Source organism: Lolium rigidum, chromosome 1, assembly GCF_022539505.1.
Source record: "Lolium rigidum isolate FL_2022 chromosome 1, APGP_CSIRO_Lrig_0.1, whole genome shotgun sequence".
Taxonomy (NCBI): Eukaryota; Viridiplantae; Streptophyta; class Magnoliopsida; order Poales; family Poaceae; genus Lolium; species Lolium rigidum.
In genome coordinates, this window is record NC_061508.1 from 60,551,733 (window position 1) to 60,578,753 (window position 27,021).

The window sequence follows — 27,021 nt, forward strand, 5'->3', positions numbered from 1 at the left end:
GTCCTAAATTGTTCTAGATTTAATAAAGCCATATTGATTATCATGAATAAGTTGCATGATCACTCTCTGCAATCTATTTGCCAGAAGCTTGGTCAACAGCTTAAGAGTACAATTAAGGAGAGAAATTTGCCTATAGTCATTGGTGGTGATAGCATCTTGCTTTTTAGGCACAAGGGTGATAAAACAATTATTAATGCTTTGCAAACAAAGATGACCCTGATGGATGGAAAGAGATCATAAAAAACATTTTTTATCACAGGCCAACACTTCCTTAAAAATTCAGCATTAAAACCATCAGGACCAGGAGATTTATTTTTGGGAAACTCTTTTACTACATCATCTATTTCTTTAGGGGTGAAAGGTTCTTCCAAGAAAGACAGATCCACAGACGAAGGAAGCAAGCAAACATTTCATCCCTTGTTACCAATGAGTCCTTCAAATAATAGAATTCCGGCTATAAAGACTATCTCTGTTGCGGACGAGGGTTTAATCTGTGTCAACGCAGTTGTTTTGTACTAGTGGCACAAGGTGTTTGACAACAACACGAAATGAATGCCGTGTTGAAGATGGTCATCGTCGTCTGTTGCAATGAGGGTTTAATCAAAACAGCATTGATGTTGTTAACTAGTTAAGAGCCGAGCAGTACACTTGTATACAGTGGAGTGTGAGATAGCTAGGGAAGGATCCATACAGTACACGTGTTTACTTCTTTGTCTTCATGTACAAATAGTAGTCTATGATGTCAGAGAGATCAGGGACATGGCTAGGCTAGCTAGCTAGCACATAATCTCTCTGCTATGCACATGCAAACAAGGCACTGTAGCTGGTCTCATATCTGAGCCACGACCGCTTCAAGGTTGTTCTTCATGGCACCCACCGGACGCAACTATGTTAAAAGTAGACAGTCTTCAATGATGATATGACAAGAGTGTACCGGACAAAATGCCAAGAGCCCAATAGACTCATGCAAAAAGTTGATCATGGATTCTATGACTTCGAGGAGTTGCCACGGATTTGAAATACACCCAAAGAGACTGTTTCCTGGTGCCACTCATCCCAACATTTTGCATACCTTTTATGTTCCTCTTACCGTGCAATATAGGAAATGCTTGCTAGGCTATAACTTTCCAACTAGATGTGGAGTTTGCATTGTGCTCTCATCTTACCCTATCCAGCCAAGGGATGTCACCGTGGTTATATATATAGGTGAGAAGAAATGTGCATAAATATATTTCATCCTCTTGCCTTTGAAATAGGAGTAGGTGAGCACACAATGAATATGAAATCCCCTGGAACATAATGTTATATTAACTGAAGAAAAATATGTACCAAAATATCTTCATAGTAACCTAAATGTTACTAGCTAATTAAGAGTCCAGGGCCACACGCAGTTTATAGGGCTTGTGTTGTTCTTCACCTTTCTTGCCTAACGAAACTAGTATTCTTCTGTCATAGCATGTTTAGGGGCATGGGCATCCCAGGACTCTTCATGTAAGATACGATATGAGCCACACTGGACAAATAGATATTCTTATGCCAGATCTAAGAAAATAGGGAGCATTTAGCACTGCAGTAATATGCATAGGTTGATAATTTTGTACCTCGCATCTGCAGTTTTATGCAGGTAATGCACATTTCATTATCCGGCAAGCATAATTTGGCATCAAATTGTTTGTTAACAAGGTTTGGTGGAGCAAACTATGCTTCTACAATGGCCTAGAGGTCATAGGGCCCCATTCTCTACACTGGAAGGTACCCCTGGCGTCTGCTGCCATCACGATGCCGCCGGTCCACCACAGCCACAGCCATCATGCCGGCTTTAGTGCAGAAGACGATGTGAAGGGCCCAAACGGTCAGGCGAACTGCGTCTGGCAAATCTGTCGCTTCTCTACCCACTGCTACCCCGAGTGGAAGCGCTCACCTCCGTCTTGAGCGGTGTGACGCCACCGCTCTGTCACTGCCGAACACACCTCTTGAGCCGTCCATCCTTACCGACCCTAGCACCCATAAGGCGTTCGACGAAATAAGAAATGCAGAAAAAATAGAGACCCGATTGTGGAGCGTCTGACTTTGCACACGCTCTGCAGAAGTGCAAGGCCTGTAAAACTGTGTAACAAAATTTAGAGTAGGCTGTAAATAAGTTCTAACTACCCAAAGTTACGGCATTGCTATGGTTGCTCTAATGTCCTAAAATTATTCTAGAGGACTATGAAGTTTCAATGTCAACACCAAGTCACCAACTAATGCAGCATAACCATTGAGGAGCTCCTACTTCTACCAAGAAGAAAGGAATCTCACCAATATTAAGAAACCTTACAAATTTATGTCATTTATTCCATCAAAGATCAATTATTTTCATGGAGTTCAAAATTTAATATTTGTGGATGTACAATTCAAAAAAATTATATTGCAAGAGACCTGAGCTAGTAGATAACATCGCTAAGAAGAAGGAATGACATAATATCACATCTACTTATCCTTTGACCCTTTCGTGGTTTCTTCCCACATGCTCCATCACAAGAATAGGTAATCAATATTGCACACAATCCATTGCTGGCCACAAAGCATTGTGCTATGCAATGCATTTTTTTCTTTTAAAATTAATTTCAGTGGGAAGAAAAAAAAGGCATGTTCGTAGTATTCTCCGAAGAAAAAAAAAAGGATTTCATACAGAGTAGAAGAACAATTTTATTTTATTTTAATCAATTTGTATTACTTGGAAAGAAAAACTCTATCTGCAAGATTTTGCACTCACTGTCAAAATGGATACTAATAGAACTAGATGTACTGTAGCAGACCTGGTTACAACTTTAAAAAAAATTGTAGCACTGCAATCTAACACAGATTTTACCTGAGCCTTTGAGGCACCATGGCAAAGGTTAGCCCATGGTACTATGATATTTTTAGAACCTTGGACCTACAGACATGCATACACCTGACAAGATTTGAAGCCATCTAAATTTAGAAACAATAATAGCCCATTTGATCTAAAACTATTACCTTTGTAGTTAGCTTTTTTACACCGAGCCCTCCAGCCTTACCACCAATCTTCTTTGCACCAAGGGGCTTCTTCATAGAACAGACATAAGTGGGATGAGCAGGGGCTTTGATGAATGGGTCGGCTCTTTTGACGGGTTAGCAACCACAGGTTCATGCTTCCCATTAATATTCTCTTCTGGTGCATCAGCAAGCTTGGAACCAGGGAAGTCATCAGACGGGTTCAATGGCTGAGACGCAGCAACAGGTGATGATGGTAAGACGTTGAGCCGGGATGAGCCCTGCTCCATAAATAACATGAAAAACCTTTCATCCAAGCTAGTAATACTCCCGCTTCACCATAACTGAGTCTGTCGGCAAATTACTCCACACGTGAACCTGCTCAACAAGTAACAAACGAATTAAGCTGGCTACATCAAGAGAATATGAAATAATCTGGTCAAATAACATAGTCATGATGAGACCTGAGCTAGTAGAAGACTTATTTTACATATTTTCTCACAACTATTGTTGACCACAAAGCATTGTCATTGTTGAACACACAAATGCACTTTTCCCTGGATTTTCTTTTCAAACGTGGGAAAAGCAATTTCTCAGAGGGAAAAAAAAGGATTTCATAACAAGTAGAAGAATTATTTTACATATTTACAATATTACTGGAAAGTAAGTAATGAATTTGAACCCCCCAAACCCCCCTTTAGGGCCATAGTTCTGAGAGGCATAGCTCCCCCCTGTGTCGAGGCTCGCATAGCCTCCTCCCCCTACCCCGCCCCCGGCCGTCCCGCCGGGCATACCCTCCCCCCCATGAAGCCCATGAGAATTGTCGTTTAGTTCTGATTTCTGAACTTCTTTTCCACGGACGGGTGAAAAAAAATTGTACCTGTATTAATCTTTTTGTTTTCGAATGAATACCTGTATGTAATCTAAAGGCGTGACAATATTTAGTGCCGAACACGGAAGTCATGGCTCTGAGGCAACCACTAAATTCCAGCAGCCACGGTTTGACTGGTAATTAAGAATGGTTCATGGCGTGTTTTGAATCCTGATCATGCGAGCTAGCCCTCAAGCCGGAGTGAAACAGGGAAACGTTGCCCATATTCTAGCGCGTGCCGTACAACACCCATGCCTGGGCGGCGGTGAAGCTGCCTCGGTCGAATCTGTTGGCTGCGAGAATGCTGCGGCGGCTGGTCGACATGGTTTGAGTGTGAAGAGGAGTGGAGCGAATGGTTTGAAGTCGCCGGGAAGACGTGTGTTCTCCTTTTATACAGCAGCGACAACTAAAGCGGCGGGGCGGTCACAATTAATTCTGGCGTCAATGGCCACGCGGCCATGCGGGACGCGACCCCCTTCGCTGCGCCGCCCGGGGAAAGTACAAGGCTCGCCGTGAAAGTCTCGGGCCATTACGCCGCTTGACTAGAGGTATGTGACAGGTTTAAACCCCACGTGCATCTCTACGTCTCTAACGATGTTGGCCCACCACACGCGACACGAATTTTTGTTCTGTCCGGTGTCCTGCATCGTCCCTTCATATGGTGGGGATAGGCTCGGAGTGCCAGACACCGTACTTGGACCGCGCCGGATCAAAAAGGCTTCTGGAGCTCACGGCTAGGGGAGGTCAAAATGTGGCTGGAGATGCTTTTACTTGGAAATGCTTGCTCGTCTGGACTGGCTCCTTGGGCTGTATATCCCAGCTCGGATCAAACATTTGTTCTTTTAACACCTTGTTATTTAAAATTAGAATATATATGAGAGAAGTTGAAAAAAACTGAACTCAAGCTTATCGGACATGATTAGAGTGTGAATGCAACCAGTTTGCATAGAAATGATTACCTTGTCCATAGCCAGGGTGAAGACCAAAGTCACCAGGTTTTTTTTTATATATGGAACCACGAAATGACTTGTACTTTAATATTTCACAAGTAGCTTCCAAACACCATCGATAATTTCGTATCTCACTTCTGTAGTTTTATATAGGTCATGCATATTCGTTTAGACAAGCATACTTTAGCTTCAAAAGTTTGCTAACAAAGCTTGATGGAGTAAATTTTAGTCATACAAAGACCTACACTTATAAATAGTTGTCTTCAAATGCACCGATCCTACTGGACAATTTCATTTCATTTAAGTCAGGGTGTTATGCTAATGTACTTAGATGAGTGATGACAAGCTTGTCTGAAATCTTCAAAGATTCTAGAGGACTATGCATGTTAGAAGCCAAATAGCCAATGCAAAGTAATGCAGCATAATCATTGATGATCTCATACTACCGAAGGAAAAACCTCACAAATGTTATGTCATTATTATACTGGGGAAGAACCATTTTCATGCAGTTCAAGTTTAACAAGTGTGGATGTGGAACTAACAATTCAAAGTCTGCACAGTAATGAACTACAAACTAGTCTCACAGAAAATTTGAGAAAACGAAAATACACAAAACCATGGATCAGGTTATATCAAAACAGCTAGACTAGGTTAAAGGAAAGCTTGCGAAATATATGAGTCGGCACAACATGGAGTTTTTTACTACTAACATAGATGGCGAATCAGTATACTTGCTCTTACGTGTATTATTGCAATATTTTTGTGAACTGAATATATGTGATGCATTGGTTGTGAAATGACAGAAATATGTATATTTTCGTTATTGCATAGTGCATGTCATAAATCTTCGTGTGTGGCATGCGATCGGTAATGCAAACGGGAATCAACGAGCGCATACATAACTTTATAGGAGCCTGCTACCGATGTGCTTTGCGCATTGGAAAAATCAGTTTGCATTCAGGGGCCTCCAAGCAAACAGTTCATCCCTCGTTGCCCATGAGTCCTTCAAATAATAGAATTCCCGCTACAAAGACTATCTCTGTTGCGGATGAGGGTTTAATCTGTGTCAACGCAGTTGTTTTGTACTAGTGGCACAAGGTGTTTGACAACATCACGAAATGGCTGACGTGTTGAAGATGGTCATCACCGTCTGTTCCGAATGAGGGTTTAATCAAATTAACATTGATGTTGTTAACTAGTTAAGAGCCGAACAGTACACTTGTATACACTGGAGTGTGAGATAGGGAAGGATGCACATATATATGAGCCACGACTACTTTCCAAGCTGGTTGTTCTTCATGGCACCCACCGCCCGCAACTATGTGAAAAGTAGACAGTCTTCAATGATGATATGACAAGAGTGTACCGGACAAAATGCCAATAGCCCCATGGACTCATGCAAAAACTTGATCATGGATTCTATGACTTAGAGGCCTTGCCACGGATTTCAAATACACCCGAAGAGACTGTTTCCTGGTGCCACTCATCCCAACCATGCATTTGTATACTTTTTTACATTTCTCTCTCAGTGCAATATAGGAAATGCTTGCTAGGCTATAACTTTCCAACAAGATGCGACGTTTGCATTGTGCTCTCATCTTACCCTATCCAGCATAAATATATTTCACCGTGGTTATAAATATATAGGTGAGAAGAAATATATAGGTGGGGATGTCACCGTGGTTATAAATATATAGGTGAGAAGAAATGTGCATAAATATATTTCATCCACTTGCCTTTGAAATAGGAGTAGGTGACCACACAATGAATATGACATCCCCTGAAACATAATGTTATCTTAACCGAAGAAAAATAAGTACCAAAACATTTTCATAGTAACCTAAATGTTACTAGCTAATTAAGAGTCCAGGGCTACATGCAGTTTTATAGGGCTTGTGTTGTTCTTCACCTTTCTTGCCTAACTAAACTAGTATTTTTCTGCCATAGCATGTTTAGGGGAATGGGCATCCCAGGACTCTTCATGTAAGATGCGAAATGAGCCACATTGGACAAGTAGATATTCTTATGTCAGATCAAAGAAAATAGGAAGCCTTTAACACTGCTTCAATATACATAGGTTCGTAATTTTGTACCTCACATCTGTAGTTTTATGCAGGAGTGCACATTTCATTATCGGGCAAGCATAATTTGGCATCAAATTCTTTGTTAACAAGGTTCGGTGGAGCAAACTATGCTTCTACAATGGCCTAGAGGTCATAGGGTCCCATTCTCTACACTGGAAGGTACCCCTGGCGGCTGCTGCCATCACGACGCCGGCCCGCCGCAGCCACAACATTCATGTCGACTTTAGTGCATAAGACGATGGGAAGGGCCCAAACGGTCAGGCGAGCTGCGTCTGGCAAATCTGTCGCTTCTCTGCCCACTGTTACCGCAAGTGGAGGCGCTCACCTCCGTCTTGAACAAGGAGAAATCGGCGCCGCCATGTGGTGTGACGCCTCCGCTCTGTCACCGCCGAACACACCTCTTGAGCCGTCCATCCTTACCGACCCCAGCACCCATAAGGTATTTGGAGAAATGAGAAATGCAGAAAAATAGAGACCCGATTGTAGAGTGTCTGACTTTGCACACGCTGCAAGGCCTGTAAAGCTATGTAACAAAATTTGGAGTAGGCTGTAAATAAGTTCTAAATACCCAAATTTACGGCATTGCTATGGTTGCTCTAATGTCCTAAAATTATTCTAGAGGACTATGAATGTTCAATGTAAACACCAAGTCACCAACTAATGCAGCATAACCATTGATGAGCTCCTACTTCTACCAAGAAGAAAGAAATCTCACCAATATTAAGAAACCTTACAAATTTATGTCATTTATTCCATTAGAGAACAATTATTTTCATGGAGTTCATAGTTTAACATTTGTGGTAATAAATATTAGTAAATCTCACATCTGGAAACATTACAAAAATTAACGTGGAATACGTACCCAAACCACCAACGGATCAGGGTTATAGGTCACATGCGAGATCTTCAGCGATGAACAAAACATGTGCTGAAAATGTGAAGGTTTAGGTTCCTACACATATATTTTACTCCCTCTGTCCCATGGAACATGTTCGAGATTTGTTAAAATTCAGATGTATCTAGGTACTATTTAGTGTCTAGATGCATCCGAATTTAGACAAATCTTCGACATGTTTCGTGGGACAGAAAAGAGTACTACTGTACCTACTAACTTTAAGCCTAAATATGATATGAAGGAATAAGGCACATAGCCATGAAGTTTCTTGTTAGAAACAAGGTCTGCATCAGCTAGAATTTTTTAAAAAAAAAAGAGGTCTACATCAGCTAGAAGAAAAAAGATAATATATTTTCTTATCCTTTCTTAGTTTTCTTATCACATACTCCAACAAACCCAACACAAGAACAGTTTATCAACATTACATATAACGCACTGTATCTTGTGCTCTAACCAAATATGAGGAAAAAAACGATGGATTTCATATGAGAAGAACCAAATTATTTTAATTTAAGTGTTCTCTTTCTGGTATACTAGAAGTATTTCATGCTTGTGTACTATGTAGTGCTCACAGACATGCAAAATCGGCATAATACAAACATCCACACAAAACCGACATGGCGCTCCTGGTCCCGGAACAAATTGATTCCTGAGAACTTGTAGTGCTCATAAGAAACTTTAACACCTTTTCTTTCTGGTCCAATGTTCTTCGTTTTCTATGGATTTTCTTATAACACTAATTTCATTAAGACCGTCTACTAAAATGCAAAACCATCTAAATTTTTAGAACACTAATCTCTTCAGGTTTATGGTCATACAAGCTTTCATTTGTCTGTCATTGAAAATGTTAAAAATGGCAAAGGTTAGCCCATGGTACTATGATATTTTTAGAACCTTTGACCTACAGACAAACATACAACTGAAGAGATTTGAAGCCATCTAAATTTAGAAACAATAATAGCCCATTTGATCTAAAACTATTAAAAACTGAGTAGTACTGACTATTATGGTTCCTGCTCATATTTTACAAAAAATACCTACTATTGTTGAAGCCAAAACATACAAGAATATGAAATAATCTGGTCAAGTAACATAATCATGAAGTTTACAGAAGAAAATTATATTGCAAGAGACCTGAGCTAGTAGATAACATCGCTAAGAAGAAGGAATGACATAATATCACATCTACTTATCCTTTGACCCTTTCGTGGTTTCTTCCCACATGCTCCATCACAAGAATAGGTAATCAATATTGCACACAATCCATTGCTGGCCACAAAGCATTGTGCTATGCAATGCATTTTTTTTCTTTTCAAATTAATTTCAGTGGGAAGAAAAAAAAGGCATGTTCGTAGTATTCTCCGAAGAAAAAAAAAGGATTTCATACAGAGTAGAAGAACAATTTTATTTTATTTTAATCAATTTGTATTACTTGGAAAGAAAAACTCTATCTGCAAGATTTTGCACTCACTGTCAAAATGGATACTAATAGAACTAGATGTACTGTAGCAGACCTGGTTACAACTTTTAAAAAAATTGTAGCACTGCAATCTAACACAGATTTTACCTGAGCCTTTGAGGCACAATGGCAAAGGTTAGCCCATGGTACTATGATATTTTTAGAACCTTGGACCTACAGACATGCATACACCTGACAAGATTTGAAGCCATCTAAATTTAGAAACAATAATAGCCCATTTGATCTAAAACTATTACCTTTGTAGTTAGCTTTTTTACACCGAGCCCTCCAGCCTTACCACCAATCTTCTTTGCACCAAGGGGGCTTCTTCATAGAACAGACATAAGTGGGATGAGCAGGGGCTTTGATGAATGGGTCGGCTCTTTTGACGGGTTAGCAACCACAGGTTCATGCTTCCCATTAATATTCTCTTCTGGTGCATCAGCAAGCTTGGAACCAGGGAAGTCATCAGACGGGTTCAATGGCTGAGACGCAGCAACAGGTGATGATGGTAAGACGTTGAGCCGGGATGAGCCCTGCTCCATAAATAACATGAAAAACCTTTCATCCAAGCTAGTAATACTCCCGCTTCACCATAACTGAGTCTGTCGGTAAATTACTCCACACGTGAACCTGCTCAACAAGTAACGAACGAATTAAGTTGGCTACATCCCCGCACTTTCTGGGACGATGATGAAATGGGAAAAACCCAAAAGTCAGAAACGGGGCAAAACCAGCATATAAAATATGAACATCAACACAGAACCGGCATTGGTGCCGCTGGTCTCAAAACAAATTGGGTCATGAGAGCTCACCAGAACCTTTCTCACATTTTCTTGCTGCTCTAATGTTCTTTCCTGTCAATGGATTTTCTTCTAACACTAATTTCATCAGGAGCTACAAAAATGCAAAACCGAGTTCTAGAAGAGTATTTGCTGCTCACAATTTTACAAAAAATCCTACTATTGTTGAAACCATATAACATCAAGATGAAATAATCTGGTCAAATAACATAGTCATGATGAGACCTGAGCTAGTAGATGGACATCTACTTATCCTTTTACCCTTCCGTAGTTTTCTTCCCACATGCTCCAACACAAGAACACTAATCACAACTATTGTTGACCACAAAGCATTGTCACACAAATGCACTTTTCTCTGGATTTTCTTTTCAAACTAAGTTCAGTGGGAAAAGCAATTTCTCAGAAGGAAAAAAAAAGGATTTCATTACAAGTAGAAGAATTATTTACCATACTGGAAAGGTAATGAATTTGAACCCCCCAAATCCCCCCTTTAGGGCCATAGTTCTGAGAGGCATAGCTCCCCCCTGTAGCCGCCCCCCTGTGTAGAGGCTCGCATAGCCTCCTCCCCCTACCCCGCCCCCGGCCGTCCCGCTGGGCATACCAGCCCCCTACCCCCGCCCCCACCGTCTCCTAGGGCATAGCTCCCCCCTATTCCCGCGCCCCCGGTGCATAGCTCCCCCCCTCTACTGCGCCCTAACCCTAACCCTATACACACCTACACTACTCTATCCCTATGCTACTTGGACTGATATCCTCGCTGAGAAGGACGTTTATATATCGGTGCGAATCGCAGCCAACTAGCGATGTGGGACTATTCACTTCACCCCAGGTTCAGTCCAACTCACCTCAAGCGTCCGCCGCCTCTCCCGCTCCGCCGCGGCTCCCTCTTCTATCCTTCGGTTCCGCGCGCTTCGCTTGGCGGGCGTGGGGCGGAGTACGGCGACGTGCATCCATGCGCAACCGCCGACGGAGCAGGCGCCGGTTGCGACGCCGAAGGAAGCAATGGGGAAGTGCCGGCGAGGAGGAGAGTATGGCGAGGTGGCAAAAGTTTTCTCAGGGGACGCGCCGCCGTGGCGGCCTCGGTCAGATCGATCTTGATTCTGGATTCTGGAAGCTGTTCTTGCCTGAGAGAGAGGGAGACGAGAGCCAGCAGACCAAGAGTGAGCGGAAGGGGCCGGCCTCGGAACAACCACGGAACACCAGGGATTCCGGTGCCAACGTGGAACCTGCACAACACAATCAAAATACTTTGCCCCAACTTAACAGTGAGGTTGTCAATCTCACCGACTTGTTGTAAACAAAGGATTAAACGTATGGTGTGGATAATGATGTTTGCTTGCAAAGAACAACAGAGAACAATGATTGCAGTAGGTTGTATTTCAGATGTAAAAGAATGGACCGGGGTCCACAGTTCACTAGTGGTGTCTCTCCAATAAGATAAATAGCATGTTGGGTGAACAAATTACGGTTGGGCAATTGACAAATAGAGAGGGCATAACAATGCACATACATATCATGATGACTACTATGAGATTTACTTAGGGCATTACGACAAAGAACATGGACCGCTATCCAAGATGCATCTATGCCTAAAAGTCCACCTTCGGGTTAGCATACGCACCCCTTCCAGTATTAAGTTGCAAACAACAGACAATTGCATTAAGTACTGTGCGTAATGTAAACAACACAAATATCCTTAGACAAAGCATTGATGTTTTATCCCTAGTGGCAACAGCACATCCACAATCTTAGAACTTTCTGTCAATGTCCCAGATTCAATGGAGGCATGAACCCACTATCGAGCATAAATACTCCCTCTTGGAGTCACAAGTATCAACTTGGTCAGAGCCTCTACTAGCAACGGAGAGCATGCAAGATCATAAACAACACATATATGATAGATCGATAATCAACTTGACATTGTATTCCATATTCATCGGATCCCAATAAACACAACATGTAGCATTACAAATAGATGAACTTGATCATGATAGGCAGCTCACAAGATCTAAACATGATAGCACAAGAGGAGAAGACAACCATCTAGCTACTGCTATGGACCCATAGTCCAAGGATGAACTACTCACGCATCAGTCCGGAGGCGGGCATGGTGATGTAGAGCCCTCCGGTGATGATTCCCCTCTCCGGCAGGGTGCCGGAGGCGATCTTCAGAACCCCCCGAGGTAGGGTTGACGGCGGAGGCGTCTCTGGAACTTTTCTCGTATCGTGGCTCTCGATACTAGGGTTTTCGCGACGGAAGGAATAAATAGGCGAAGGGGCAGAGTCGGGGGGCGCCCGAGGGGCCCACCCAATAGGCCGGCGTGGCCAGGGGACCCATCGCGCTGCCATGTGGGGTGTCCGCCTCGTGGCCCCTCTTCGTCTCCTCTACGGTGTTCTGGAAGGCTCCGTGGAAAATAAGACCGTGGGCTTTTGTTTCGTCCAATTCCGAGAATATTTCCTGTGTAGGATTTCTGAAACCAAAAACAGCAGAAAACGGAAGCTGGCGCTTCGGCATCTTGTTAATAGGTTAGTACTCGGAAAATGCATCAAAATGATGTAAAGTGTATATAAAACATGTGAGTATTGTCATAAAACTAGCATGGAGCATAAGAAATTATAGATACGTTTGAGACGTATCAAGCATCCCCAAGCTTAGTTCCTACTCGCCCTCGAGTAAGTAAACGATAACAAGGATAATTTCTGAAGTGACATGCTACTATCATAATCTTTATCAATACTATTGTAAAGCATATGAGATGAATGAAGTGATTCGAAGCAATGGTCTAAAGTTTGTTGACAAATAGATAATGACTAAACAACTGAATCATATAGCAAAGACTTTTCATGAATAGTACTTTCAAGACAAGCATCAACAAGTCTTGCATAAGAGTTAACTCATAAAGAATTTGATTCTTAATAGAAGGTTTTGAATCAATGATACGTCTCCAACGTATCGATAATTTCTTGTGTTCCATGCCACATTATTGATGTTATCTACATGTTTTATGCACACTTTATATCATATTCGTGCATTTTCTGGAACTAACCTATTAACAAGATGCCGAAGTGCCGATTCTTTGTTCTGCTGCTTTTGGTTTCGAAATCCTAGTAAAGAAATATTCTCGGAATTGGACGAAATAAAAGCCCGGAGGCCTATTTTCTCACGAAGCTTCCGAAGTCCGAAGGAGAGACGAAGAGGGGCCACGGGGTGGCCAAACCCTAGGCGGCGCGGCCCCCCCTTGGCCGCGCGGCCCCGTGGTGTGGGCCCCCGTGCCGCCTCTCGACTTGCCCTTCCGCCTACAAATAGCCTCCGTGACGAAACCCCCGATACCGAGAGCCACGATACGGAAAACATTGCCGAGACGCCGTCGCCGCCGATCCCATCTCGGGGGATCCAGGGAGATCGCCTCCGGCACCCTGCCGGAGAGGGGATTCATCTCCCGGAGGACTCTACGCCGCCATGGTCGCCTCCGGTGTGATGTGTGAGTAGTCTACCCCTGGACTATGGGTCCATAGCGGTAGCTAGATGGTTGTCTTCTCCCCATTGTGCTATCATTGTCGGATCTTGTGAGCTGCCTATCATGATCAAGATCATCTATATGTAATTCTATATGTTGCGTTTGTTGGGATCCGATGAATAGAGAATACTTGTTATGTTGATTATCAAAGTTATGCTTATGTGTTGTTTATGATCTTGCATGCTCTCCGTTACTAGTAGATGCTCTGGCCAAGTAGATGCTTTTAACTCCAAGAGGGAGTACTTATGCTCGATAGTGGGTTCATGCCGCATTGACACCAGGACGAGTGACGAAAGTTCTAAGGTTGTGTTGTGTTGTTGCCACTAGGGATAAAACATTGATGCTATGTCCAAGGATGTAGTTGTTGATTACATTACGCACCATACTTAATGCAATTGTCTCGTTGTTTAGCAACTTAATACTGGAGGGGTTCGGATGATAACCTGAAGGTGGACTTTTTAGGCATAGATGCAGTTGGATGGCGGTCTATGTACTTTGTCGTAATGCCCAATTAAATCTCACTATACTCATCATGATATGTATGTGCATTGTCATGCTCTCTTTATTTGTCAATTGCCCAACTGTAATTTGTTCACCCAACATGTCTGTTCGTCTTATGGGAGAGACACCTCTAGTGAACTGTGGACCCCGGTCCAATTCTCTTTACTTGAAATACAATCTACTCGCAATACTTGTTTTTCTTGTTTTCTCTGCAAACAATCATCTTCCACACAATACGGTTAATCCTTTGTTACAGCAAGCCGGTGAGATTGACAACCTCACTGTTTCGTTGGGGCAAAGTACTTTGGTTGTGTTGTGCGGGTTCCACGTTGGCGCCGGAATCCCTGGTGTTGCGCCGCACTACATCCCGCCGCCATCAACCTTCAACGTGCTTCTTGGCTCCTCCTGGTTCGATAAACCTTGGTTTCTTTACGAGGGAAAACTTGCTCGCCGTGCTCATCATACCTTCCTCTTGGGGTTGCCCAACGAACGTGTGAAATACACGCCATCAAGCTCTTTTTCCGGCGCCGTTGCCGTGGAGATCAAGACACGCTGCAAGGGAGTCTCCACTTCTCAATCTCTTTACTTTGTTTTTGTCTTGCTTTATTTTATTTACTACTTTGTTCGCTGCACTAAATCAAAATACAAAAAAAATTAGTTGCTAGTTTTACTTTATTTGCTATCTTGTTTGCTATATCGAAAACACAAAAAAATTAGTTTACTTGCATTTACTTTACTCATCATGTTTCCTTTCAATTTTACCACAAAGAACATACCGGTAGGACAAGGGTCTATAGTTGGGAGGAACAATATAGAAGAATTTTTCACCCATGTTAGTACCGTTGAAGAATTTGAAGATAGACACTTGGTAGACCTTGCTCCCACTTATGAAATTGCTGCTGCTTTAGTTCGCCTGTTGGAAACTAAATTTGTTAATCTCAATCCTATAATCCAACACATGTTTTTCACACTTGGTGATATGGAAGAAGGGGAAAAGAAAGATTTTGTTTTAGAAACCCTTCTTAGAGAATTTGGTGGTCTAGCAAGAGAAGCTAGAAAGGTCTTTGCTAAATTTAATATGCTTGGTTCTCCTACTAATTTTGCTAGTCTCCTTGAAAAGATGGATATGGATAGAATAAGATACACTAATAATATTGATGATGGAGGGGAGATCAAAGCACCAATACCATGTAAGCTCCTAGCTATGAATGATGCACTAGAAAATAACTATGCTTGGCTTGTTCCTGAAAATTTGTTTGATGAGAGTAGCACGCCTAAGACTAATGAAAAGGGAGATGCTGAAACTTATGTATCTAATATAATATGCCTGGTTGAGAAAAGCCCACACCTCGCTGTAGAAGTACCACCCTTCGATAATACTTGATACACACTTTCTGCGCCTAGCTGAAAGGCGTTAAAGAAAAGCGCTTATGGGAGACAACCCATGTTTTTACCTACAAGTACTTTGTTTTTATTTTGTGTCTTGGAAGTTGTTTACTACTGTAGCAACCTCTCCTTATCTTAGTTTTGAGTTTTGTTGTGCCAAGTTAAGCCGTTGATAGAAAAGTAAGTACTAGATTTGGATTACTGCGCAGTTCCAGATTTCTTTGCTGTCACGAATCTGAGCCCACCGCCCTGCAGGAAGCTCAGAAAATTATGCCAATTTACGTGCATGATCCTCGGATATGTACGCAACTTTCATTCAATTTGAGCATTTTCATTTGAGCAAGTCTGGTGCCATTTTAAAATTCGTCAATACGAACTGTTCTGTTTTGACAGATTCTGCCTTTTATTTCGCATTGCCTCTTTCGCTATGTTGGATGAATTTCTTTGATCCACTAATGTCCAGTAGCATTATGCAATGTCCAGAAGTGTTAAGAATGATTGTGTCACCTCTGAATATGTCAATTTATATTGTGCACTAACCCTCTAATGAGTTGTTTCGAGTTTGGTGTGGAGGAAGTTTTCAAGGATCAAGAGAGGAGTATGATGCAACATGATCAAGGAGAGTGAAAGCTCTAAGCTTGGGGATGTACCCGGCGGTTCACCCCTGCATATATCAAGAAGACTCAAGCGTCTAAGCTTGGGGATGCCCAAGGCATCCCCTTCTTCATCAACAAATTATCAGGTTCCTCCCCCGAAACTACATTTTTATTCGGCCACATCTTATGTGCTTTTTCTTGGAGCGTCGGTTTGTTTTTGTTTTTGTTTTGTTTGAATAAAATGGATCCTAGCATTCACTTTATGGGAGAGATACACACTCCGCTGTAGCATATGGACAAATATGTCCTTGGTTTCTACTCATAGTATTCATGGCGAAGTTTCTCCTTCGTTAAATTGTTATATGGTTGGAATTGGAAAATGATACATGTAGTAATTACTATAAATGTCTTGGGTAATGTGATACTTGGCAATTGTTGTGCTCATGTTTAAGCTCTTGCATCATATGCTTTGCACCCATTAATGAAGAAATACATAGAGCATGCTAAAATTTGGTTTGCATATTTGGTTTCTCTAAGGTCTAGATAATTTCTAGTATTGAGTTTGAACAACAAGGAAGACGGTGTAGAGTCTTATAATGTTTACAATATGTCTTTTATGTGAGTTTTGCTGTACTGTTCATCCTTGTGTTTGTTTCAAATAAGCCTTGCTAGCCTAAACCTTGTATCGAGAGGGAATACTTCTCATGCATCCAAAATACTTGAGCCAACCACTATGCCATTTGTGTCCACCATACCTACCTATACTACATGGTATTTTCCAGCCATTCCAAAGTAAATTGCTTGAGTGCTACCTTTAAAATTCCATCATTCACCTTTGCAATATATAGCTCATGGGACAAATAGCTTAAAAACTATTGTGGTATTGAATATGTAATTATGCACTTTATCTCTTATTAAGTTGCTTGTTGTGCGATAACCATGTTTATCGGGGAACGCCATCAACTCATTGTTGAATTTCATGTGAGTTGCTATGCATGTTCGTCTTGTCCGAAGTAAGGGCGATCTACACCGAGTTGAATGGTTTGAGCATGCATATTGTGAGAGAAGAACATTGGGCCGCTAACTAAAGCCATGTTCCATGGTGGAAGTTTCGGTTTTGGACAAACATCCTCAAATCTCTAATGAGAAAAGAATTAATTGTTGTTGAATGCTTAAAGCATTAAAAGAGGAGTCCATTATCTGTTGTCTATGTTGTCCCGGTATGGATGTCTAAGTTGAGAATAATCAAAAGCGAGAAATCCAAATGCGAGCTTTCTCCTTAGACCTTTGTACATGCGGCATAGAGGACTCATGCAAAAACTTGATCATGGATTCTATGACTTAGAGGCCTTGCCACGGATTTCAAATACACCCGAAGAGACTGTTTCCTGGTGCCACTCATCCCAACCATGCATTTGTATACTTTTTTACATTTCTCTCTCAGTGCAATATAGGAAATGCTTGCTAGGCTATAACTTTCCAACAAGATGCGACGTTTGCATTGTGCTCTCATCTTACCCTATCCAGCATAAATATATTTCACCGTGGTTATAAATATATAGGTGAGAAGAAATATATAGGTGGGGATGTCACCGTGGTTATAAATATATAGGTGAGAAGAAATGTGCATAAATATATTTCATCCACTTGCCTTTGAAATAGGAGTAGGTGACCACACAATGAATATGACATCCCCTGAAACATAATGTTATCTTAACCGAAGAAAAATAAGTACCAAAACATTTTCATAGTAACCTAAATGTTACTAGCTAATTAAGAGTCCAGGGCTACATGCAGTTTTATAGGGCTTGTGTTGTTCTTCACCTTTCTTGCCTAACTAAACTAGTATTTTTCTGCCATAGCATGTTTAGGGGAATGGGCATCCCAGGACTCTTCATGTAAGATGCGAAATGAGCCACATTGGACAAGTAGATATTCTTATGTCAGATCAAAGAAAATAGGAAGCCTTTAACACTGCTTCAATATACATAGGTTCGTAATTTTGTACCTCACATCTGTAGTTTTATGCAGGAGTGCACATTTCATTATCGGGCAAGCATAATTTGGCATCAAATTCTTTGTTAACAAGGTTCGGTGGAGCAAACTATGCTTCTACAATGGCCTAGAGGTCATAGGGTCCCATTCTCTACACTCGGAAGGTACCCCTGGCGGCTGCTGCCATCACGACGCCGGCCCGCCGCAGCCACAACATTCATGTCGACTTTAGTGCATAAGACAATGGGAAGGGCCCAAACGGTCAGGCGAGCTGCGTCCGGCAAATCTGTCGCTTCTCTGCCCACCGTTACCGCAAGTGGAGGCGCTCACCTCCGTCTTGAACAAGGAGAAATCGGCGCCGCCATGTGGTGTGACGCCTCCGCTCTGTCACCGCCGAACACACCTCTTGAGCCGTCCATCCTTACCGACCCCAAGCACCCATAAGGTATTTGGAGAAATGAGAAATGCAGAAAAATAGAGACCCGATTGTAGAGTGTCCGACTTTGCACACGCTGCAAGGCCTGTAAAGCTATGTAACAAAATTTGGAGTAGGCTGTAAATAAGTTCTAAATACCCAAATTTACGGCATTGCTATGGTTGCTCTAATGTCCTAAAATTATTCTAGAGGACTATGAATGTTCAATGTAAACACCAAGTCACCAACTAATGCAGCATAACCATTGATGAGCTCCTACTTCTACCAAGAAGAAAGAAATCTCACCAATATTAAGAAACCTTACAAATTTATGTCATTTATTCCATTAGAGAACAATTATTTTCATGGAGTTCATAGTTTAACATTTGTGGTAATAAATATTAGTAAATCTCACATCCGGAAACATTACAAAAATTAACGTGGAATACGTACCCAAACCACCAACGGATCGTGGTTATAGGTCACATGCGAGATCTTCAGCGATGAACAAAACATGTGCTCGAAAATGTGAAGGTTTAGGTTCCTACACATATATTTTACTCCCTCTGTCCCATGGAACATGTTCGAGATTTGTTAAAATTCAGATGTATCTAGGTACTATTTAGTGTCTAGATGCATCCGAATTTAGACAAATCTTCGACATGTTTCGTGGGACGAAAAGAGTACTACTCGTACCTACTAACTTTAAGCCTAAATATGATATGAAGGAATAAGGCACATAGCCATGAAGTTTCTTGTTAGAAACAAGGTCTCGCATCAGCTAGAATTTTTTAAAAAAAAAAGAGGTCTACATCAGCTAGAAGAAAAAAGATAATATATTTTCTTATCCTTTCTTAGTTTTCTTATCACATACTCCAACAAACCCAACACAAGAACAGTTTATCAACATTACATATAACGCACTGTATCTTGTGCTCTAACCAAATATGAGGAAAAAAACGATGGATTTCATATGAGAAGAACCAAATTATTTTAATTTAAGTGTTCTCTTTCTGGTATACTAGAAGTATTTCATGCTTGTGTACTATGTAGTGCTCACAGACATGCAAAATCGGCATAATACAAACATCCACACAAAACCGACATGGCGCTCCTGGTCCCGGAACAAATTGATTCCTGAGAACTTGTAGTGCTCATAAGAAACTTTAACACCTTTTCTTTCTGGTCCAATGTTCTTCGTTTTCTATGGATTTTCTTATAACACTAATTTCATTAAGACCGTCTACTAAAATGCAAAACCATCTAAATTTTTAGAACACTAATCTCTTCAGGTTTATGGTCATACAAGCTTTCATTTGTCTGTCATTGAAAATGTTAAAAATGGCAAAGGTTAGCCCATGGTACTATGATATTTTTAGAACCTTTGACCTACAGACAAACATACAACTGAAGAGATTTGAAGCCATCTAAATTTAGAAACAATAATAGCCCATTTGATCTAAAACTATTAAAAACTGAGTAGTACTGACTATTATGGTTCCTGCTCATATTTTACAAAAAATACCTACTATTGTTGAAGCCAAAACATACAAGAATATGAAATAATCTGGTCAAGTAACATAATCATGAAGTTTACAGAAGAAAATTATATTGCAAGAGACCTGAGCTAGTAGATAACATCGCTAAGAAGAAGGAATGACATAATATCACATCTACTTATCCTTTGACCCTTTCGTGGTTTCTTCCCACATGCTCCATCACAAGAATAGGTAATCAATATTGCACACAATCCATTGCTGGCCACAAAGCATTGTGCTATGCAATGCATTTTTTTTCTTTTCAAATTAATTTCAGTGGGAAGAAAAAAAAGGCATGTTCGTAGTATTCTCCGAAGAAAAAAAAGGATTTCATACAGAGTAGAAGAACAATTTTATTTTATTTTAATCAATTTGTATTACTTGGAAAGAAAAACTCTATCTGCAAGATTTTGCACTCACTGTCAAAATGGATACTAATAGAACTAGATGTACTGTAGCAGACCTGGTTACAACTTTTAAAAAAATTGTAGCACTGCAATCTAACACAGATTTTACCTGAGCCTTTGAGGCACAATGGCAAAGGTTAGCCCATGGTACTATGATATTTTTAGAACCTTGGACCTACAGACATGCATACACCTGACAAGATTTGAAGCCATCTAAATTTAGAAACAATAATAGCCCATTTGATCTAAAACTATTACCTTTGTAGTTAGCTTTTTTACACCGAGCCCTCCAGCCTTACCACCAATCTTCTTTGCACCAAGGGGGCTTCTTCATAGAACAGACATAAGTGGGATGAGCAGGGGCTTTGATGAATGGGTCGGCTCTTTTGACGGGTTAGCAACCACAGGTTCATGCTTCCCATTAATATTCTCTTCTGGTGCATCAGCAAGCTTGGAACCAGGGAAGTCATCAGACGGGTTCAATGGCTGAGACGCAGCAACAGGTGATGATGGTAAGACGTTGAGCCGGGATGAGCCCTGCTCCATAAATAACATGAAAAACCTTTCATCCAAGCTAGTAATACTCCCGCTTCACCATAACTGAGTCTGTCGGTAAATTACTCCACACGTGAACCTGCTCAACAAGTAACGAACGAATTAAGTTGGCTACATCCCCGCACTTTCTGGGACGATGATGAAATGGGAAAAACCCAAAAGTCAGAAACGGGGCAAAACCAGCATATAAAATATGAACATCAACACAGAACCGGCATTGGTGCCGCTGGTCTCAAAACAAATTGGGTCATGAGAGCTCACCAGAACCTTTCTCACATTTTCTTGCTGCTCTAATGTTCTTTCCTGTCAATGGATTTTCTTCTAACACTAATTTCATCAGGAGCTACAAAAATGCAAAACCGAGTTCTAGAAGAGTATTTGCTGCTCACAATTTTACAAAAAATCCTACTATTGTTGAAACCATATAACATCAAGATGAAATAATCTGGTCAAATAACATAGTCATGATGAGACCTGAGCTAGTAGATGGACATCTACTTATCCTTTTACCCTTCCGTAGTTTTCTTCCCACATGCTCCAACACAAGAACACTAATCACAACTATTGTTGACCACAAAGCATTGTCACACAAATGCACTTTTCTCTGGATTTTCTTTTCAAACTAAGTTCAGTGGGAAAAGCAATTTCTCAGAAGGAAAAAAAAAAGGATTTCATTACAAGTAGAAGAATTATTTACCATACTGGAAAGGTAATGAATTTGAACCCCCCAAATCCCCCCTTTAGGGCCATAGTTCTGAGAGGCATAGCTCCCCCCTGTAGCCGCCCCCCTGTGTAGAGGCTCGCATAGCCTCCTCCCCCTACCCCGCCCCCGGCCGTCCCGCTGGGCATACCAGCCCCCCTACCCCCGCCCCCCACCGTCTCCTAGGGCATAGCTCCCCCCTATTCCCGCGCCCCCGGTGCATAGCTCCCCCCCTCTACTGCGCCCTAACCCTAACCCTATACACACCTACACTACTCTATCCCTATGCTACTTGGACTGATATCCTCGCTGAGAAGGACGTTTATATATCGGTGCGAATCGCAGCCAACTAGCGATGTGGGACTATTCACTTCACCCCAGGTTCAGTCCAACTCACCTCAAGCGTCCGCCGCCTCTCCCGCTCCGCCGCGGCTCCCTCTTCTATCCTTCGGTTCCGCGCGCTTCGCTTGGCAGGCGTGGGGCGGAGTACGGCGACGTGCATCCATGCGCAACCGCCGACGGAGCAGCGCCGGTTGCGACGCCGAAGGAAGCAATGGGGAAGTGCCGGCGAGGAGGAGAGTATGGCGAGGTGGCAAAAGTTTTCTCAGGGACGCGCCGCCGTGGCGGCCTCGGTCAGATCGATCTTGATTCTGGATTCTGGAAGCTGTTCTTGCCTGAGAGAGAGGGAGACGAGAGCCAGCAGACCAAGAGTGAGCGGAAGGGGCCGGCTATCGTGGGCCCAAATAGCATCAAGGCCCACGAGAATGATCGATTAGTTCTGATCTTCTGAGTACGGGTTGTAAAAAAAAATGTACCTGTATGTAATCCTCGTGTTCTCGCTCAAAATGTAATCCTCGTGTAAAGTTTTTCTTTCCGAGATATCTTCTCTGTACTGTGTCGTCCAAAGGCGTGACAATATTTAGTGGCGACCTCGCTAAACCATGGCGTCTCAAGCAACCACTAAACTTCATCAGCCGTAAGACAGCAGAGTGGCGTGCCTGTTTTCCTAGGGTTTTCCTATCACTCTGGCGATGAGGCGAACCTAGGGTTTCGAGGCTTTGTTTGGTGCTCCTGAGATCGATCTCGGCGGTGCACCTGTGTTTCTTGCGATCGCGGTTGCTGCCCTTCCTCCCTGTCGTGGTGCTCGTCCTCTGGTGCCGGTTCTTCTCTCCCGTTCGGGGTGAAGGGGCAAACCTAGTTTTGCTACCCACCCTTGGTGGCGGGTGGATCGGTGACTGAGGCCGGGCATCAATGGCGGACAAGAGGCTAGCAGCGGCGAACGGTGGTGCGGCGGCGGGGGTGAGATCCAATCTGGATCGTCCCACCGCGCAGAAAAATCCGGTGGAGGCGGTGAGCGACGGAGCGTCGGTGCCAGAGACGGAAGCGAGCGATGGCGTCGCGGCGATGATGGGCAGGCTCAAGCTCACGGCCAAGGAGGCGAGGTATTTGTCCTCGATGATTCCAGCCAGGATGTCTTCAACGGCCCCGAGTGGGCACTCATGGGGAAGGTTATGGCGCCCAATACCTTGCATGTAGACACGATCAAAGCAGTCCTGAAAGCGGCATGGGGTAATCCCAAAGGTATGTTTGTAAGATCTATGGGGCCTAACTTGTTCCTAGCAAAATTTGAGTCATAGGCTGATAAGCGCAGGGTGATCAATGGATCGCCGTGGCTTCTGGGAAAGAATGCCATTCTTCTGAAAGAGTTTGATCCACGTATTCAGCCTACTGATGTGATTTTCGATCGGCTCCTGATATGGGTTCGGGTCTATGGCATGCCGTTTCCTCTTATGAATAAAGAGAGGGGCGCCCCGCTCGCTAGCAACATCGGTGAGGTGGTGCAGGTAGAGGTCGATGAGAAGGGTAGAGAATGGGGAGAGTATCTGCGTGTTCGGATAAACGTTGATATCTCAGAGCCTCTCATGCGATGCCTGGCAGTGGAGTCCGCATCATTTTACAAAATGGGCAATTATTTCTTGTTATAGAAAAATACTTTTATAGCAATTTCTTGCGCTACATACAAGATTACAAAACCATGCATAGCATGAGTGAGATCTAGCGTGCAATTTAGCTAGAGATTGTTAAGTTGTAGTGGCCACGATCATTTATGTTTAGTATTGCTTTTGAATCTTATTTTGAATTTTTCATGTCTTCCTCCGATGCATACTCCATCCACAACATTTTACAAAATGGACAATTATTTCTTGTTACACACAAACCAAGTTCCATTAATAGCGACTAATGAGGTGTTTATACCGACTTCATCAATCTAAAAGCTCAGCTTCACTAGTCTCCAGGATATGTCTTGATCACGCGTGAAGATGGATGAGTGTGCACACCCTATTGTACCATACTCCGTCCGTTTCATAATTCTCGTTGTGGACTAAGACCTAGACCAGAATTATGGAACGGTACTACTATATTCATCTATGCATGAAAAGCACCTCTTTCATTTTTCTTTAGAGCACAAACAAAATATTTTTAGCGGAATATGCCCTCACAAGCCAGACACAAGAAGAGTCCTTTTTGGGAGGATGGACGAGTCTTATCTTATCTTAAAAGGAGAGAGAATTCCTTATTTGGCCCTGTCTAAAGTTTGCCTTCCTTTTTTGGCCCTGCCAAATTTTTTCTTCCTTTCATGACCCATAAAGTTTGGTTGGTTCCTTATTTGGCCCTCTAGTACAATTTATGCACTAAGATGACCATTTTGCCCCTGCTGCAATATGTGACAAAATTGCACTAAAAAGTTGTGATATACTAGTTGGTTATTAAAAAACGATCCCCACTATGGCTGGTACCAGCGCACCAGCGCACCATTTTGCCCCTGCTACAATTTATTCCGGAAAAAACTCAAATTTATTCCGGAAACTACTGCATTTTTTTTGTATTTCCACAACTCCAGAAAAAATTGATATTAAATAGGCACAAACATAGAGACAATCCACAGGCACGACAGAAATTTCATCCCAAAATACATCGTATTTTGGAAGATACAAAAAAGACAAATTTCTGACAGACTATACGTACACTATACGCCTATATAATGTCAGCTTTTTGTTTCTTTTCACAGCCCAAAATAAAACGAGTTTGTGCCCGAAACATTGCACGTACATCCCAAGCATATACATGTATTTCTAGAATAAATTTGAGATTTTTATGAAACTCAAAAATTTGACAGCATATTGCAGAAGGGGCAAAATGGTCATCTTAGTGCTTAAATTGTACTAGAGGGCCAAATAAGGAATCAACCAAACTTTGTGGGTCACGAAAGGAAGAAAAAATTTGCTAGGGCCAAAAAAGGAAGACAAACATCAGCCAGCGCCAAATAAGGAATTCTCTCTTAAAAGGAAGAGGGAAAAAAATTAAAAGGAAGAAGAAAAATACAGAAACCGAAGCCCTCCCTGCAGGCTGCAGTGTCGGTTTTGGGCCGGTCGGTCGGTCGGTACGAGCTTGGTAGGCCCGGCCCAAAACACAGCGGTCAGAGTGTTAACCGGTGGTCCGGCAGGGAGCCGTCCGCAGTCAAGGGGAGAAATGGCGGCGGCGGCGCCCCATCCCGGCGGCGGCACGAAGACGCGGCAGGAGGACGAGGAAGGACAACCAGGCGCGGAGGACCGCATCTCGGCGCTGCCGGAGGCGCTGCGGCTGCAGGTTCTCTGCCTCCTCCCGCTCAAGTCCGCCATCCGCACGGGCGTGCTCTCCACCCAGTGGGAGGCGCTCTGGACGCGCCGCTGGCCGCCGCCCTCCTCCCTCGACGTCCGCTTCGCCGCCTACGAGTCCTCGCAACCGATTACCGAGACCCTCGAGCGGCGCGGGCTGCGGCGTCTCGATCGGTTCGCCCTTTCGTTCGGCATCGGCGAACTCGACGAGGAGGCCTTCCGCCGCTGCATCGACTACGCCGCCGCCTGCGCCGTCGAGGACCTGCGCGTCCACTACGTCGACCCAACGTCCCCCAGCTCCGACTTCCAGTTCCGCCTACAGCCGGACGACCCCCACCTCACGCGCCTCTCCCTCCGCGGCATCACCATCGGCAACCCCCTCTGCTCCTGTGCCTTCCCCGCCCTCGAGGTCATCCAGCTCCGCCGCGTCTACCTCTCCGACATTGCACTCCTACACCTTGTCGATGGTTGCCCCCTCCTCCGCAGCCTCGACTTGCGCTACTGCGCAGGCCTGACCTTCGTCACCATTGTGAGGGCTGGGGCTCACCTGACGAGCCTCACCGTTGCAGAATGCCCACTTCTCACCAGTATATCTGCCAACGGGGTGGTCAGCCTCCGGTCATTCCGCTACAGCGGAGCCTACATTGCTGCCAACAGCATCCCGGCCACCTCGGAGCTCGCCCACCTTTGCATCTGCTTCAGGCGACCCGCTCGCGAGTGGGTGTCTTATGCACCGGAACCTCAATCCGATCAGCTGCGCAGGAACTGGCTTGAATTACTCACAAACCTGTCCAACCTCACTGTGCTTACCCTCTGCAGCAGCGCCCTGCAGGTTCGTCGCCCACTGCATTTCATGCCATCTTGTTGATCCTAGACTTCCAGTACTAACTTACTTCATAATCTTGTTCTTTGCTCCACCTTGCAGACAGTGTCTGCCAGTACTCGTGCCAGATCAGTTGCCGGCAATGCCGCACCTCGCAAGTTGGACAATTTGAGAGAGCTTCAGCTGCTGATGTTTGGAATGTCCAATGAAAACATGGATGACATCTATGTTTTCCTCATGAACTGCTGCGGCCCTCGATTGGAGAGGCTATTTGTGCAGGTGAGCCGCAGCTGTTATATACTCCTTTGTATGGACCCTGGTTGATATGCACTGCTAAAGAAATTGCCGGATGACCTTGAGAAATGCATTCAGATAGTATTTCATGTTTTTGTTGCTTTCTCTTGATGTGCCTAGTTGGTTTGAATGCTTATCACTGTTCCCTCTTGCAGCTTCCGGCAAGGGACTATCAATGTGCTCCAAAGAAAGAACTATCATGGACCAGAATCAGAGGAAGATATCGGCCAGTGGAATTGCTGTCAGAGGGAGCGCCACCAGAGGAAGCTGAGCTAGATGAAGAGCTGTCAGAGGAAGATGGGCTACAGGAAGATTTGTTTGAGGGACCGGGGAAAGATGAGCTGGAGAACGAGCTGTCAGAGGGAGAGGCAGCAAAGGAAGATGAGCTAGAGGAACAGCCTTCAGAGGAAGATGAGCTAGGCGAAGATCAATCAGAGGCTTTTGAGAACCTTATGTTGCTGAAGATGATTAATTTCAGGGGTCGCGACAATGAGATGCAGCTGGTAAGGCTTGTGCTGAAGAAGTCTACTCGTCTCAACCAACTGATACTATTTACTCCCACAAGTAATCACCCTACA

The 27,021-nt window shown here is 43.3% G+C and overlaps 1 protein-coding gene and 1 long non-coding RNA gene across 2 annotated transcripts in view; one reads left to right on the forward strand and one right to left on the reverse strand.

Annotated features, from left to right (window-relative positions):
- Positions 1-2,415: 2,415 nt before the first annotated feature.
- Positions 2,416-8,945, reverse strand: LOC124685407. The gene is made up of 3 exons (XR_006997437.1): positions 8,932-8,945; positions 3,001-3,375; positions 2,416-2,917 (listed from the first exon to the last, which is right to left on the reverse strand). It is a non-coding gene; the product is annotated as an uncharacterized LOC124685407 (long non-coding RNA).
- Positions 8,946-25,201: 16,256 nt separating this feature from the next.
- The window catches only part of LOC124708593, a 2,006-nt gene continuing 186 nt past the window's right edge, over positions 25,202-27,021 (forward strand). Inside the window, exons 1-3 of the mRNA XM_047240278.1 lie at positions 25,202-26,158; positions 26,252-26,428; positions 26,599-27,021. The exon at positions 26,599-27,021 is cut by the window's right edge and continues 186 nt beyond it. Coding sequence (XP_047096234.1) covers positions 25,202-26,158; positions 26,252-26,428; positions 26,599-27,021 — 1,557 coding nt within the window. The remainder of the gene's footprint in view (positions 26,159-26,251; positions 26,429-26,598) is intronic.